This window comes from Myotis myotis, unplaced genomic scaffold (genome assembly GCF_014108235.1).
Source record: "Myotis myotis isolate mMyoMyo1 unplaced genomic scaffold, mMyoMyo1.p scaffold_m19_p_4, whole genome shotgun sequence".
Lineage (NCBI taxonomy): Eukaryota > Metazoa > Chordata > Mammalia > Chiroptera > Vespertilionidae > Myotis > Myotis myotis.
The window spans coordinates 27,312,702-27,329,068 of NW_023416346.1; the positions used below are offsets into that span (position 1 = coordinate 27,312,702).

Sequence of the window (16,367 nt, forward strand, 5' to 3'; positions counted from 1 at the left end):
CTTTAGAATTTGTAAACCTAGAAAGTATACTTTTTTGTGTTTTATTAAGGGTGGTTTCCAGTGACTTTTGGGACATCTCAATTTCATTAGTCATTGCTGGAAGGATTTCCTGTGATTAGTAGGTCTCATGTAAGTTGTGTGCATTCTAATTTGATCGAAAGGTTTCTTGATCCTCCACCTTAAGGACATTCTAGTTAGGGCCCTGAAATGTCACTGCCTGACTGGTTTTATGTATTAAGTGTTTTTTAATACAATCACATACTTTCCATATTTTGTACATGACTTTGGGAGAAAGGAGAAGAGGATATTGTGAATAGCAAAAAACTATAATTTGAAGACTATTATTCATTCCCTCATGTAAACAAAGCTGATTTAGCTTTTTAAAATTTTTTTTATTGATTTCAGAGAGTAAGGGAGAAGAAGGAAGGGAGAGATAGAAACATCAATGATGAGAGAATCACTCACCAGCTGCCTCTTGCACACATCCTACTAGGGATCAAGCCTGCAATCCGGGCATGTGCCCTGACTGGGAATCAAACCGTGACCTCCTGGTTCATAGGTCGACGCTCAACCACTGAGACACGCTGGCCGGGGCATGCATATATATATATTGATTTCAGAGAGGAAAGGAAAGGGAGAGAGAGATAGAAACATCAGTGGTGAGAGAGAATCATTGATCGGCTGCCTCCTGCACATCCCTCACTGGGGACCAACCAGCAACCCAGGCATATGCCCTTGACCGGAATTGAACCCGGGACCCTTCAGTCCGCAGGCTGGTGCTCTATCCACTGAGCCAAACCAGCTAGGGCCCGATTTAGTTTTTTAAAATATTTTTTTTGTTAATCTTTACCAGAGGATATCTTTTACATTGATTTTTAGAGAGAGAGTGGAAGGAAGGGGAAGAGACAGAGAGATAAACTTTGATATGAGAGATATACCAATTGGTTGCCTCCCGCATGTGCCCCAACCAGGGGCCAGGGATCGAGCCTGCAACCGAGGTACATGCCCTTGAATGGAATTGAACTCGGGACGCTTCAGTCCACAGACCGATGCTATATCCACTGAGCAAAACTGGCCAGGGCTTTTTAAAGATTTTTTTTTTTGAGAGAGAGAGAGAGAGAGAGAGAGAGAGAGAGAGAGAGAGAGAGAGAGAAACAGAGAGAGAAACAGAGAGAAACAGAGAAACACCGATGTGAGAGTAAAACATTGATTGGCTGCCTCTTGCATGTGCCCTACTGGGGATCTAGCCTGAAATCTGGGCATATGTCGTGACTTGGAATCCAAACAGGCAACCTTTTAATACACAGATGGTGCCCAACCTATTTAGCCAAACTTGCCAAGGCTGATTTAGCATTTTAAAAGCACTCAGTACTGGTCTTTGTTGATTGGGTTTTCTTCCTCTAGGCACCACCAGACCTTCCTCTAAATTATCCCAATCACATCCCCATGTGATATTGGGTATGAGCATGTATAAGTGGAGAGTCCCATGTATAAGAAGCGATACTCTCCCTTCTTCCCCCCTCCCCATGTTTTAAGATGAAAAGTAGCCCACCACTTGATAGTTCTACTCCCAAGGGCTAGTTTTCTCCATTTTTTAAAAGGTTGAAATTGTGCATATCTTCTGGAGTAACAACACACAAAATGTAGTGAATCTGTTATAAATGTCAATTGTACCTACTGCAAGCCATGTATGATAGAGACCAAGATAAATACTAAGAGTTATTTAAATATTTGTGTCATCAGGAAAGAGAAAGATGTGAAAAAGAAAGCATTTGACGGCCAAGAAAGAGTCTCCAAATTTGACCATGGACAGCAACAAAAGGCAATAAAAAAGAAAAAAGGACGTCAGCATCGAGAAAGCCAGCGAGTTTTATTACAGGTCTGCACTTTATTAGGGGATGAGAACTAGGTTATAAAATTCAGTTGAAACCCAAAGCAAAAACCTGCTTCTCCAAGGATGCCACCTTCTTTGGCTGCATTTTTACATTACACTCTGGCTAACATCCCACATCGCTATAAGTCATTCTCAGCCACCCTTGGCAAAATCCAAGAATGTTTACCAAAAGTAACAAAAGCAGAAAGCAGCAAATTAAAGATTAACAGTCCTTTAGTTTGTCTACGTAAACAATATTGCAGCTTGGTTTCAGGAATCCAAACCACTCACAGATTAAACGTCTTATGTGAATTTTCCCAATCCTGCATTCTGTGGTGACACGATTGTACTCCACATCCCCCCAACAGAAAAGATAAAAATTATGAATACCTCTAAAAGTTTAAAGTCATCAAATTTACCAATAAGAATGCCTCACCCATGTAAATTCAAATTACCAGGTAAATAATTCCCCAAACTCAGCTCAGTTTCAATAACCTATTTTACATTCCACTTTTAGTGTATCAGTCATCAAAATCAGTTAGATGTCACATAAATGATTATATGCATTTGCATTCCTGGAGAAGGTAGCTTTAAGAATCCTCTTACTGCTTTTGAGAAATGTAAGACATGATTCCTGTTGCTGTGTTAATGTTAATAGCTGCACAATTATATACTTTGAAACTATAGTGGTTTGATAACCACTACTAATGATAGCCCTGAGGTCCTGGAGAGGGGTAACACATGTCTTCTAAATCTTCAAGATAATAGCCTAGTTTTATACATTTTATCTAATGCTTTAGAAACAGCCATTCCGTATATGTTATAGGTACTCACAATCAAAAGATTACGTTATTTTAGCTGGATAACATTTAACTTTTTAAACTAGTGTTTTCTGGTGTAATTCAGATATATTGAGGTGAAACATTTTTATATAACTTTCCTAGAAAGGAGACGCCGAAATAAAAGCTAAGGAGGAGGCTGACAAATTCAAGAAGGAGCAGGAAAAAATTATGTTGCAGAATTTACAAGAAAGATTAGAAAGAAAAAAGGTAATCTCTCTCTCTGTCTTTGTTTTGAGGGTTTGATTCTTTGTTTAGAAAACAATGTTGGGCACATGATATGAAAATCACAAATTAGTGACAATGGTTGTTTTCCCATTCTACTCTTTTCTTCCTTAGCCAAGGATCTGACCTCTCCTACCTACAAGGGTCTCCTTTTATTGACCACACCCATCCCGCATTGACCAGTGGTGGCCATTACAGCAAACCTCTGGGAACAAAGCTCCTTTAAACAGAATTACTCAGGTCATGGTATGGGTTGGTGGAAATAAGGTTTTCTTCTACCTGGGCTAGAAAGTGCGGGTCTCTGAGAGGCCAAGGTGCAGGCTTTTTGTATAGTAGGAGCTCACTTTGTGTAACTCATGTGCCACATCTGGGAGCAAGGAAGGGCTCCAGTCCTGGCTGAGGTGCTGCAAGCCTCTGTCAGATCCATCACCTTGAGGAGGCCAGAGAGCTGCATCTCTCCTCACTTACAGGAAAAGAAGTGTATACTGGGGAAAAAATTCTTAGCTCTCCTATGTGTGTTCTCTTTCTAGTAACAAAAGCTCTGACAGTGTCGCATCGTTGGGGTACATTCTTGTCATTAACATCGGCCTCAGTCAGGGCCTGTTCAGATTACAGTTGTGTTTAAAAGTTCTAATTGGTTTGCAGTAGTATGTGCTCAGTCTAAGTAATGCATTTCAAAGTCTGCAAAATTAGGAGTGAGGAATCATTTGGATTTCTGTGTTACCAAAACAAGTACAGGTATCACCACTCAAGGCCACTGAGACCAGGACTGGAGGAAGGAATCAACTGCCACCCAACGTCTTGTGTTGGTTAAGTGTGTGGCTTTGGAGCAGTCACTGATATTATCCACTTCTGGAAAATGGGAGTAATCACCACTGTTTTGCATTTAATCTGTTTTCATGTTTGAAATTTTATTTTCCTTTAAATAGAGAATTGAGGAAATTATGAAGCGGACAAGAAAGACAGATTCGGACACCTCAAAGGTAGTCTCCATGCTCCTACTGGCAGTATATACAAATTCCTGTTGCTTCACATTCTTTTTTTAATGTTTTTTTTATTGATTTATGAGAGAGGAAGGGAGATGGAGAGAGATAGAAACATCAATGATGAGGAAGAATCATTGATCGTCTGCCTCCTGCATGCCCCCTAATGGGGATTGAGCCCGCAACCCAGGCATGTGCCCTGAGTGGGAATCGAACCATGAACTCCTGGTTCATAGGTTGATGCTCAATGTGCCACATTGGTAGAGCTCACATTCTTTTTAAGTTTTGCCATTTTGGTGGTAATGAAATAAAGCATCACATTGCATTTTTCTTGATATTAAAACAATTGAGCATATTTCTTAGATCTTTAGTTATCTTCCATGTTTTTTTTTCTTGTGTGAAAATGCTTATTTAGGTCTTTTGCCCAGAACTTTTGGGCTAATTTGTCTTTTTCTTACTAATTTATAGTTCTGTAAATGTTCTAGATTCTACTTCTTTCTTGGTTATATGTATTACAGATAACTTCTCCCACTTTATGGCTGTCTTTTCTTAATGTCTTCATTTTTACATTGTTGAATTTATCAATATTTTTTGATGACTAATGGGTTTACATATGCTTATTGGCCATTTGGATATTTGGTTTTGTGAAGTGCCTTTTTCTTTTTTTATTGATATTTCTAGAGAGAGGAAGAGGGAGAGAGAGAGAGAGAAGAGATAAACATTGATCCACTGCTCCCCGTACCTGCCCCAATCAGGAATCTAACCTGCAACTCTTTGGTGTATGGGACAATGCTCCAACCATCTGAACCACATTAGTTAGGGCGAGAACTGCCTTTTCAAGTCCTTTGCCCGTGTTTTTATTGGGTTGCCTGCCTTTTGATTTTAAGAGCTTTTTACCGACTTTAGTTATGAGCCCTTTGAATATAATGTATTGCAGATATCAGCCCCCATGGTGTAGTTTACTTCGCACTCTCATAATGTCCTGTGATCAACAGAAATTAATTTGAACAAACTCAAATTTACCAGTTTCTTCCTGTATGGTTACTGCTTTGGAGGTCTCTCTCAAGTATTTGTCTACCTCAGTGTCCTGTCTTTTGATGGATCACATGCATTCAAGGCCTTTTCCTTCCAGATTCTATTCTGTTTACCCTCTGTGCTATAAAAGTAATGTTTTGTCTCTTTATAGTTGACCAGTTGATATAATTATGAAAGCTTAGAATAGAAATATCATTTCTGAAAAGTTCTGGGGGTCACCATCTCAAAGATCATTTAGCCCATTTGTCTGAGAATTTTACCTCCAGCAGCAGCCAAGAACTTTTTTTAGCTACTCACCAGTTGCCCCCACCTTGGCTTAGTTCGGACTCGGAGCAGGAAGAGACCACATGCTAACCCAAAGCTCTTGGCTGTTGGCTCTCACTCAGGGAAGTCTTTCATTCTTGAGTGTCCTCCCCTAACTTAAAGACAAAACTAGGGCCATCTATCCTATTTCCTGTAGATTCTCAGGACCAAAGAGTTTAGATTTTTTAAATCTTTATTTTGAAATGATGAAAATTAACCATCAATCCAGCCTTGAAATCTGTCTTCTTTGAAATAACTATGTCAGGATGATTGAATATTTAGATATAACCATAATTTTCTTTTTTCATCATAGGATGCACAAACATCCAGCAGTGACACATACGAGGAGCATGAGGCAGATGATGAGGATGAGGCAGATGATGAGGATGAGCCAGAAAGTGATGATTTACATTCTTCTGATGACTTGCATCCATCAGGTTTGGTTGCCTTTTGAGTTGTTATTTTTTTAGTATTTTTATTGATTTCAGAGAGGAAGGGAGAAGGAAAGAGTGATAGAAGCATCAATGATGAGAGAGAATCATTGATCGGCTGCCTCCTGCATGTCCCACACTGGGGATCAAGCCCACAACCCAGCCATGTGCCCTGACGAGGAATCAAACTGTGACCTCCTGGTTCATAGGTTGATGCTCAAACACTGAGCCACAATGGTTGGACAGTTGTTGTTGTTGTTTTTGTATATGTTTTTATTGATTTTAGAGAGAGGGGGGAAGGAAGAGGGAGAGAGAGAGAGAAACATGGACGAGAGAGAAACATCAATTGGCTGCATCCTGCATGTCCCCTGCTGGGTATCAAGCCCACAACCCGGGAATGACCTCCTTGTTCATGGGTGGCCGCTCAACCACTGAGCCACACCGCTGGGCACCTTTTGAGTTTTGTTAGTCACTATTTAAGAGGTAGACTGCATAGGTTCATCCAGGGACTCCTCTGCTTCTGAGCTGTTTGGCTAAGGGCAAGTTACTTAATCTCCCTGTGTGCTCAGTTTTCCTGTCTGAAAAAGGAGAAGCTATTGTCCTTCTAGGGTGAGCATGAGATTACAATGAGATAATCCGTGCAATGCTAAGAGAATAGTGCCTGACACATAGTAAATTCTCAATAAATATTAGCTCCTGCTGCAGCGTCTGTTGTTATTTTATAGGTTGTGCTAAAAGACTGTAGATGGCATCTCTTTCTCAGCTGAATATGAGGTTTACTAACATTTCATAGCTCAGGGCCTCCTCCGGCCGGCATCTATGATTGACCACAGGTGGAATACTACTTTCTAAGTCATTGTGAAAAATTAAAATCATGTCATGATTATGAGTGCCCTCTAAAATGTATTATTGGTTCCCTTATGAGTAGGAACCACTTTATGGCAATAGTAATTGGCATCTGAGAAAACACTGTCCACCCTTTATCCCAGAAGTCAGGCCCTCTACTAGGTACAGGGATACAGAGATGAAGAGCAGGGCCCTTAGCCTTGAGGAACCATAGCCGATGGGAGGCAGACATATGAGCAAATAATGATTCTGCCACAAGCTGTTTGCATTAAAAGAAGTTTGGCAAAATGCATGAGGACATAGCAGTAGGAGCAAGGTAGGTATAGGGTCTGCTTTAGGACACTGGAAAGGGCAGGAGGTGGCATTGGAAGTGAGACTGAAATAAGAGATGGAGGCAGAATTGGGTAGGTGGGTAATCAGAAGGAGGGGTTAAGTCCTATCCTCTGGCCTGGCATTGTTTCCTGCCAAAGGAGAAAGGGCAAGTTCCTTAAAGGTGGCCCCTTTGTGCTCTAAGGGCAGTGCCGGCAGGTGTGCTGGGCAGCAGCCTGGATCATGTTTGAGAAAAGTAGAGTAGTTTGGTGGCTGCTGGGCCTGCCTCTCCAGCGTACTCCCATGATTCTTCCTGCCATCAGACATGGTCGGTCCTTCCCCCAGCCTATCAACATCACAGCCTTTGTTCTTGTCTTTGTTGTTGAAGCTCTAGTTTTATCTTATTCCTTTTTTTTCTAGCCTTTACAAATGGCATGAATTCATCCATAAAACTCAAGAAAAGTTCTAGAAATGTGAAGAGAACCCCCAGGCTGCTGCCTTTAGAAGTCAGTTCTGACGAAGTCTGTACAAATACAAGAGCATCTTTAAAAAATGACATAAAAAACGTCAGACAAAAAGTGAAAGACCCTTTGGCTCAGGCCAAGGGTATCAGGTTAGTCACTCAGCGAACTTTTCAGAATAAACTTGGTGTTATTATGATTGACATTCTTAGAATGATACATGAGATTATTGACTGAGCTCTTAACTTGTACCAAACACTATTTTAAGCACTTGTCTTACAGAAACAAACTAATCCGCACAGCAGTCTTGTAGGGTAGTGTTAGCATTCCTGTCTTTACAGATCAGGAAACTGAGGCATGGAAAGATTATGGGTCTTATTTGCCCAACATCCCACTGTTCCAGGGCAGAGCCCAACTTCACACTCAGATACATCTGACTCCAAACTGTGATTTGTTCACACTGGTTAATGTTGTCTCATAAAATCAGGGAAGGAGTCATTGATTGAGTGACTGCTGTATGCCAGTTATTTTACATAACCTGTTTTAATTATCATTTCACTTCTAAGTTCGAAAATAATGACCTCATTTTACATATGGGGAAACTGATGGTCACAGATTAGGTCAGAAGAGTGGGAACAGAGTCAAGAAAGGAAGGATCTTTGGGCGATTACTTGAAAGACATTAACCTACAAGGCCCATGGAAACACTCTGCTAAGAGACACAGTGATGGTTTGGAAACAGCACTGGAGCTACAAAACCCATGTTAGTCCTCACTTCATCTTATTGGCCATGTCCTGGATCATCTTGAAGTAGGGACAGGGTTCCTGCAGCCTTCACACTTAACTGTTCCATTAGCATGCCCGTGGAACCTAGGACTTTGAAGGACACAGTTTGAAAACCAGGGTGTTCTGCGATCTCCAGGGCCCCTTCCAGCCTTCCCATTTTATCATTCTGAAAGTTCATTTACTTCCAAGGCATTTCTTAAAAGTTTATTAAAATATAAAGTTGCTTTCAGGATGAAGCTCTGGCTTGGGGATAATCAAGATTCTAACCAAAACATCTCTTTCCAGGCTGTCCATCAAAAGAATGACCAACCAAGTAACAAAAACTGAAAAGATAGTTGAAACCAGCAACACCATGGTACCATCCGAAAGTTTACATTCAGTGTCACAGGAATGTCTCTGTGACCAGATACTAGATAGCACTCGCAAGATCGATCCATTCATTTCTAGTAACCTTCTTAATAGCCAAAAACACCATCTGAAAGGTTCCACAACATTCCACCAAAGTCCCCAGGCAAAAATAGAAAAATCTGATTCTGCTTGATCAGGTAAGGCTTTTTTTTTTTAATCCCATCTTCATTTTGTTTCCAAGACCATTGACCTTGAGCAATCCTGCTTCCTGCTGTTCCAGGGCCACTTTGGCACCATGTAACTTGGGAGGTGAGGGAAAAGACAGTCGTGGATCTAAAAGTTACATTGATGCCGAAGACTCTTCCATCGAGTTAGTTTTTAGAGTAAATTAAATGACTTGATTCTAATTTAATGTCCTGGATTTCCTGCCAGATAATGCAAAGTAGGTTCTTTTCACACTGGCTCTTTTACAGCACGCAGATGATCATTTAGGGCAGAGTGTTTATGAGGTCTGTGGAATTTGCCTCTCAACCTGTGTTTCCAAAACCAAAAGACCTTCGTTTTTCTTTCCTTGAGAAGCTCTCTTTGAAGTTGAGAGGCAGCATGGGCTTGTTTGGGGGTTGGGGATGTTCAGAGCATTTATAAGAGTACCAGTGTGTCAGCAACTCCAAAGGGGCTACTGAGGGTACCAAACCCACCCTGAAGGAAGGAAGGCCAGGGCCCAATTGCTGTGAGACCAGCACCTTCTCTACTAAATTTCTTTCTTTTCTTTTTCCCTCTGGTCAGACATGTAAACCTCATGCAGCCTAGAAGAGAATTTATCCTTCACTCTGGGTTTCAACTTCTAGGCTCATCTCCCCAAATTACTCCATCTCTGACTTGAACAAAGCAAAGAAAATAACTAACAAAAGGGAAAACAACAAAAAGTCATTTTAACAAGTCAAAGAAGATCCTCGCTCACTTATGTCATCTTGAAATCCACAAGAAAGGGTTCTTAGTAAAAAGTTGTTGTTTTCCTGTAAAAATCTCCATTGTATCTCATTGTATTTTCCTGCCAACACGTGTTTGAGTGTGCATTGAAGCTGTGTTTATAAACTAGTAACTCTTATATTTCTAAAAGAATCTCTATTGAAAGAATAATATTCTCTCAGTACATGTTTGAAATCTTAAAATAATATTTGTTCTGTTTAACAAAAAATCCTGTTTGATCTTGTAGAGAACATAATAGGTTATGTGAAGGACTCAAGATTGCTCACAAGAGCTATGTTGGATTATTTCTAATATACCAATACCAAAGGTTGCAACATAGAGTAAAGCATATGTTAACATTATATACGTCTATTTTTAACCTTGCCAGCTAAGTACACAAGCAGTGATGCCCCCAAATGCTAGGAGTCCTAGAAGGTCTGATCTTGGAACAATTAGGATATTTTGTTCTCTTATCAGTATTTCCTTTTGGAGTACATACTAGGGTTTATCTACAAAAACATGTATTATTTTTATTGTGTACATAAAGCAGTATTTGGCTGTTGTCTGGTGGGATATGTTTAATACCTCTAAATGTTTTCTGTGTCTATAATCTTTTTCTGTTTATACCCTCCAGTCCTGCCCTTCAGTATACACCCAGACTTGGGATATGGAACCAAAATTTGCTTGCCTTTCTCTAACCAGTGGCTGCAAGTGAGTACAGGAGCAGTGTTATTCTTTAGTCCTTGTGATAGAAAGGCACACATGCATGCACACACACAGGATGTATATTTGCTGAAATGCACTGAGTCCTGATTAAAAGTATTGACTAAAACTTGCCCTGCCCGGTGCTCAGTGGTTAGGGCATCAGCCCAAGCACCAGAGGGGTCGCAGACTCGATTCCCGGTCAAGGGCATATGCCTGGGTTGCAAGTTGGAACCCCATCCCTGGTCGGGACACCTGCAGGAAGCAACCAGTTGATATATCTCTCTCACATCAGTGTTTCTCAATCTCTCTCTCCCTCTCTCAAACAATGGAAAAAATATCCTCAGGTGAGGATTAAAAAAGAAACAACAAAAAACTATTGACTAAAACTTGAGTGCAATTTAGTTGTCCTAATGCTAGTGAGTTTTCTGGCTTATCACAAATAATTTGAAATAGGCCCATGTTTCTTTGTAGTCACCAGTCTTGGATTAGTAAAAGGAAGTAATTATTCTTTCTTGTTTCTTAGTTCTTTGCTATTCAGAGTACTATATCTTTTGTTACAGATTAGAGCTTGATCTGTTAGATTTTAAAACTATTTTCAAATGCTAGTTCTTTTATATAGGAGGCAGACAATCATTCTAACAATATTTCTGATATTTTTCCGCACGAATGTTACATATTGAAACACTCTGTTATACCTCCATGTAAATGTGTGCTCTGTGAAATAAACTTTGCAGATAAAGTCAAGTTTTCTTTTCATTATAATAACACAAAATGTACTGATGGAAGTATAGAGGTGACACCAGTTGTTAACCAAGCCATGAGCACAGGCAACCAACAAGTTCAGTAAGCAAATCCTCTGATGCTTCTCTCCAGCTAATCAGAGATTTGGCAGAGTTCCCCTTGTGGGACATCAAGATGTGAATTTCAAAACACTGGTCTTCCTGCACCTATTCCAATGCTTGTTACTCTTTCCTGCGTTACTCTTCCTGGTGATGGTCTGACTTATACTTGAAGCCAGTGATTAAAGTACCTTTCTTTTTACTATGGTGAAATTCACATAAGTCACTATTTAGTGGCATTTAGTACTTTCAGTGTTGTGCAACCATCACCACCATCTAGTTCCAGAACATTTTCATCGCCCTACAAAGAAACCCTAGGCCCTTTACACAGTCATTCCCCATTCCTCCTCTCCTAGCCCTTGTGAGTGTGCTCAGGCAGTGATTATACTGTTATATACCCATCTCTCCATGACATCACTTACTATGCGTGGTGAGACCAGTGTTCTGATCTGCCTATAAAGGTTGTTTGCAATCTTGAAACATGTTCTACTCCACTCGCTATTGTATTCTGTAAGGTAAGGTCCTGTTTATCCTCAGTCTTTGCGGTCTGGTGCTTATGAGAATGGTAGCAGCCATTCCCCACTTGGCATTCCATTCTGTTGGTCTTTCTGTTGGAGCTGTTGAACTAGGATATCCCCTGGTGTGCACACAACATGAAATGCAGTCACATCACCTTGCTTTACAGCTGTGAAGTGATGGACATGATCTAGATTCCCCCTCCTGCCCTGGGCTGGTGCCCTTGAACATGTTAGGGGACACATTTGTTGCCTCCAGTTTCCCTTTCTCTCTGGATATTATCTTGGTGTCCTTTCCCGTGTGGATTCTGAGGATGACCACATTTCTTCCACCTATGTCGTGAACACTGTAAAGCCTTTTAAAGGCTCTCTCTAATCCCTGACAACCACAAAGTGCGGTAAGGGACACTAGAACGGGATCTGAAGACCTGAATCTTAGCCAAGGCGCCTGTGTGTGTGCATAACTTATGGCCACGTGATTGTGTATGTTATGGCCCTTCTGAGCCCTTTAATCTGGCAAGAGAGGGGGGTTGCAGTACAATATCTGTAGACCCTTTCATTCTCATACTGAACAGTCACTAACTCATTTTGGCAACAGCTGGAGGTTTGGGACTAATAAAACAGTAGCAAGTGTCAAGAAGCAAAAGCCTGGAGGCATACTGTCACATTTTATCAGGTCAATTGCCTGTGTCACTTTCAGTGCCCCCCACCCCTAGGTCTGGTTTGTTGAAGCATGCCCCAGAAAGACTATTTTGTCCTTGGTCTCCCCACCAATCCAATTCCAGTGTTTAATAATTTCCTCAACTATCTATAATAATAAAAGCGTAATATGCTAATTAGACCAGAGTCCTTCTGGACGAAGCCGGGGCTGCGAGGGAAGCCCAGGTCCCGGGTGCCAGAGGGAAGCCGGTGCCAGCAGCCAGGGGAAGGAAGGCCTACTCTTACCCGAATTTCATGCATGGGGCCTCTAGTGTTGTAATAACTAAAGTTTGCACATCCTATATGCCAGGTACTTTATAGGCATCACTTCAAACCCTTACAACAGTCCTATAAGGTGTGGTTATTCATTTTTACCTGGGATGACACAGGTTTGTGGATATTGGTACATTCGACCAGAAAGGCAGAGCTGATCAATCCTAAGTCTGTCTGATTATAAAGCCAACACCCATACTGCTTGGGGAGTGAACAGTGTCCTATGGCTTGCATGGTAGTTAATAAACTATCTCTGGTGATGGAGATAAAATAAATGCTTAAAGTTTATTGAGTGCTTATACTGGTTATCCGTCACCCTGCTGAGCACTTGCATTATGAAATCTGCATACAATTCTGCAAGGTGGGAATTCTAAGTCTCATTTTACAGGTGAGGAAAAAAGCTCAGATAGGTTAAGTAACTGGCCAAAGGACTCATAACTTTAAAACAGCAGGGTGGCCAGGATTTGAACCCCAGAAGTTGGGCTCTACAACCCACTCTGTTAACAAGTAGATATGTTCATTTTTTTGTACATTTATTTTTTCTTACTTCAACATTTAAAATGTTCACAGATGGAGTAGTATATTCATTGATATCTCCATGGAAGATATACCAAACAAAGCATACAGGTATTCCACAGTTACAGAATTACATACTTGTGGCTGGAAATATTTACCCGTAGAATCTCTCTGGAAAAACACCACTAAAAAATACTAAAAAGTTTTGAGTGTTTTACTGAATTAATTTCCATAAAAAGTGAATAGCAAAGAGTATCAGGAGAGATACCTAAATACTAACTAGCACTTCTATTTTTTTTAATTTTTTAAAATAATAGTTTATTTTTTTAGAGAGAAAGGAAGGGAGAGGAGAAAAGTGATAGAAACATCAATGTGAGAGTACAACATTGATTGGCTGCCTCTTGCACACCCCCTACTGGGAATTTAGCCCACAACATGGGCATCTGCTCTGACCAGGAATCAAACCAGCAACCTCCCGGCACACAGGATAACGCCCAGCCAACTTAGCCACACCAGCCAAGGCTAGCTAGAACTTTTTGAATATTTCAAACTTTTATAGTACTCTTCTAACATGCCCATGTCAGGAACACTTAATTCTCAATTCTTTTTCTTTTCTCAATAGCCAAGGCCCAAGATGTACATGCTTTTTGTTTTCAAGTCTTTTTTTTTCCAAAAAACATTATTTGGAATAGGTTGATCATCACAGGATCTTGACTAGCTAATGAGGTAGGAACTGTCTTCAAAAGACATTCTTAAGCATTTATGAAGCAAAACAAAAGAGAATAATCAAATTCTATATAGTTTTTTTTAGTGGTTCTTTTAATAAAATGCCAAGAGCATTGGACATAGGTCAAAAGCTGCTTGTACTTTAAAAGACAAAGAGTAAAACCCAATTAGAAAAGCCCTGCTGCTGAGTACATTCAAGGGCTGGTATTAATTAAATTCACTTTGGCATTACACTGGAGGAAATGGCTGCACCCAAATGCCAAGCTTTCTTCCTGAAGAAATCTTAAGATAAAGTTTAAACAGAAAACAAAAGTGCCCTTTCAGTACAAGTTAATTTGGCTCTTATTTTAACCCAGTTTTCATCTTTTCTTACACACACACACACACACACACACACACACACACACAAATAATTTCCATATACTGCATATCTAGTAACATTATTTTTTTAATATATTTTATTGATTTTTTTACAGAGAGGAAGGGAGAGGGATAGAGAGTTAAAACATTGATGAGAGAAACATTGATCAGCTGCCTCCTGCACGCCCCCTACTGGGGATGTTCCCGCAACCAAGGTACATGCCCTTGACCAGAATCGAACCTGGGGCCCTTCAGTCCACAGGCCGACGCTCTATCCACTGAGCCAAACCGGTTAGGGCTCTAGTAACATTATTTAAATGAATTTAGCAATCAACAAATTTGCCTTCCAATATGAAGCTTTAACTTATGACATAAGCTAAATAGCTAGAAAATGCCTAGGTAATAATAGATTTCAGCACCATCTCTCTATTAGCAGATGTTTCAAAATACATACACTCCTTAAATTCATATAAACCTAGGAAATGCAACCATTATCCCCTCTCCATCTATACCAAAATCAAAATTCTGTGTTCTAGCTACCCTTTCTGTATATATAAGGAATACTTTAAAAATCTCCCCAATTAAGTCAACAGGACAAAAATGTTTACAAAAAAGGGAAAGTTAACAAGTATGATTTGTCTAAAACATTATTTGAACACTCTGGTATCTATTAGTTGATGAAGGCTAAAATACCAGAAGAGGATTTCTTTATTTCCCCAATTACGCACTGATTAGGGTTACTGCTAAAAGCACTAAAATCTAAAATGTAAAAAAATAAGGTAGAATAGCTGCCAGATAAATTGATAACTATATATGGCCTAGCAGATGGTTTTGAAATCAAGTCTTTGCAATTCCATAAAATGTTTTAGATACAGTTAGCAATCCAACTTAGTATAATAGTGCAACTCTGATATGGCAGTAGCCATTTTTATTTTTATTTTAGCTATCAAAAATAATTTGTTGCCGAAACCGGTTTGGCTCAGTGTATAGAGCGTCGGCCTGCAGACTGAAGGGTCCCAGGTTAGATTCCGGTCAAGGGCATGTACCTGGGTTGCAGGCACTTCCCCAGTGGGAGATGTGCAGGAGGCAGCTGATCGATGTTTCTCTCTCATCGATGTTTCGGGCTCTCTATCTCTCTCCCTTCCTCTCTGTGAAAAATCAATAAAATATATTTTAAAAAAAATTTGTCAACAAGGATTATTTACATATTTTTAATCCTTTCTTTTTACTATTCTATCTAGAATTGTGTCCTATCCATGTGATCAAAATATAATTTAGTTTGAAGAGAATCCCTGCCTTCTTTAACTGCTAATAGTTCCTTTACATTTTTTTCCCCTAAGGCACACCATGCCCTGTCTATTGCTGCCAAGTCCCTGAAACTTGTGCCTCAATCTGTGTCTTTGTCATCATGGCTCAATGAAAATCATATCAGAATGCCTGCTAAAAACTTAGTAACATTTAAGTCCAGTAGATTAACTGTAAAAGACCCAAGCTTAGGCCGAAAAACCCAAGTATATGTTCTTTCCCCTAAACCAGCAGTTCTCAACCTGTGGGTCACGACCCTTTTGGTGGTCGAACGACCCTTTCACAGGGGTATCCTAAGACCACCCTGCATATCAGATATTTACATTGCGAGCCATAACAGTAGCAACATTACAGTTATGAAGTAGCAACGAAAATAATTTTATGGTTGGGTCACAACATGAGGAACTGTATTTAAAGCGCCAGAAGGTTGAGAACCACTGCCCTAAAAACTGACCACATTACCTACTATAACAGTAAAGCATAGTCATATCTCTGGCTATATATAATCCATACTTAATGTTATAAAATAAAATGGCCAGTAAGCTTTCACAATTTTTCTTAAATCCTAGTCTAATTTAACAATATCTGATTTTATAGACATCCTATGGGTGATGTTTAATAAGTGAAATCAGACATCTAAATCATTATTTTGTACAGACTAAGCAATCCTATCTAATAAAGATGTGAAATGCAAATTGACCATGACTCCAACACAAAATGGCCACCCCCATGTGGACACAAGATGGCTGCCACAAGATGGCCAGCAGGGGAGGGCAGTTGGGAGGGACCAGGCCTGCAAGGGAGGGCAGTTAGGGTGACCAGAATCAAACCTGAGACCATTCAGTCCATAGGCCGATGCTTTATCCTTGAGCCAAACCTGCTAGGGCACCCTCAGAACATTTTAAATAATCCACATTTTCTTTTAAGAAAGTGTTCTTACAAATTGTTTTGCAATCCAAATATACAATATCTTGGAAAACAATGACAAATTAAAGCAACAGTACAAGTTTTTGGCTCTGATT

At 40.0% G+C, this 16,367-nt stretch overlaps 1 protein-coding gene across 3 annotated transcripts in view; it reads left to right on the forward strand.

Annotated features, from left to right (window-relative positions):
* Nucleotides 1-10,840, forward strand: part of MAP7D3 (MAP7 domain containing 3) — a 34,975-nt gene extending 24,135 nt beyond the window's left edge. For all 3 annotated transcript variants that reach the window (XM_036305884.1, XM_036305886.1, XM_036305885.1), the window contains 7 exons: nucleotides 1,744-1,879; nucleotides 2,818-2,922; nucleotides 3,867-3,920; nucleotides 5,572-5,695; nucleotides 7,265-7,457; nucleotides 8,376-8,635; nucleotides 9,225-10,840. In XM_036305884.1, the coding sequence (XP_036161777.1) occupies nucleotides 1,744-1,879; nucleotides 2,818-2,922; nucleotides 3,867-3,920; nucleotides 5,572-5,695; nucleotides 7,265-7,457; nucleotides 8,376-8,631 (868 nt within the window). In that variant the 3' untranslated portion in view covers nucleotides 8,632-8,635; nucleotides 9,225-10,840. The remainder of the gene's footprint in view (nucleotides 1-1,743; nucleotides 1,880-2,817; nucleotides 2,923-3,866; nucleotides 3,921-5,571; nucleotides 5,696-7,264; nucleotides 7,458-8,375; nucleotides 8,636-9,224) is intronic.
* Nucleotides 10,841-16,367: the final 5,527 nt, after the last annotated feature.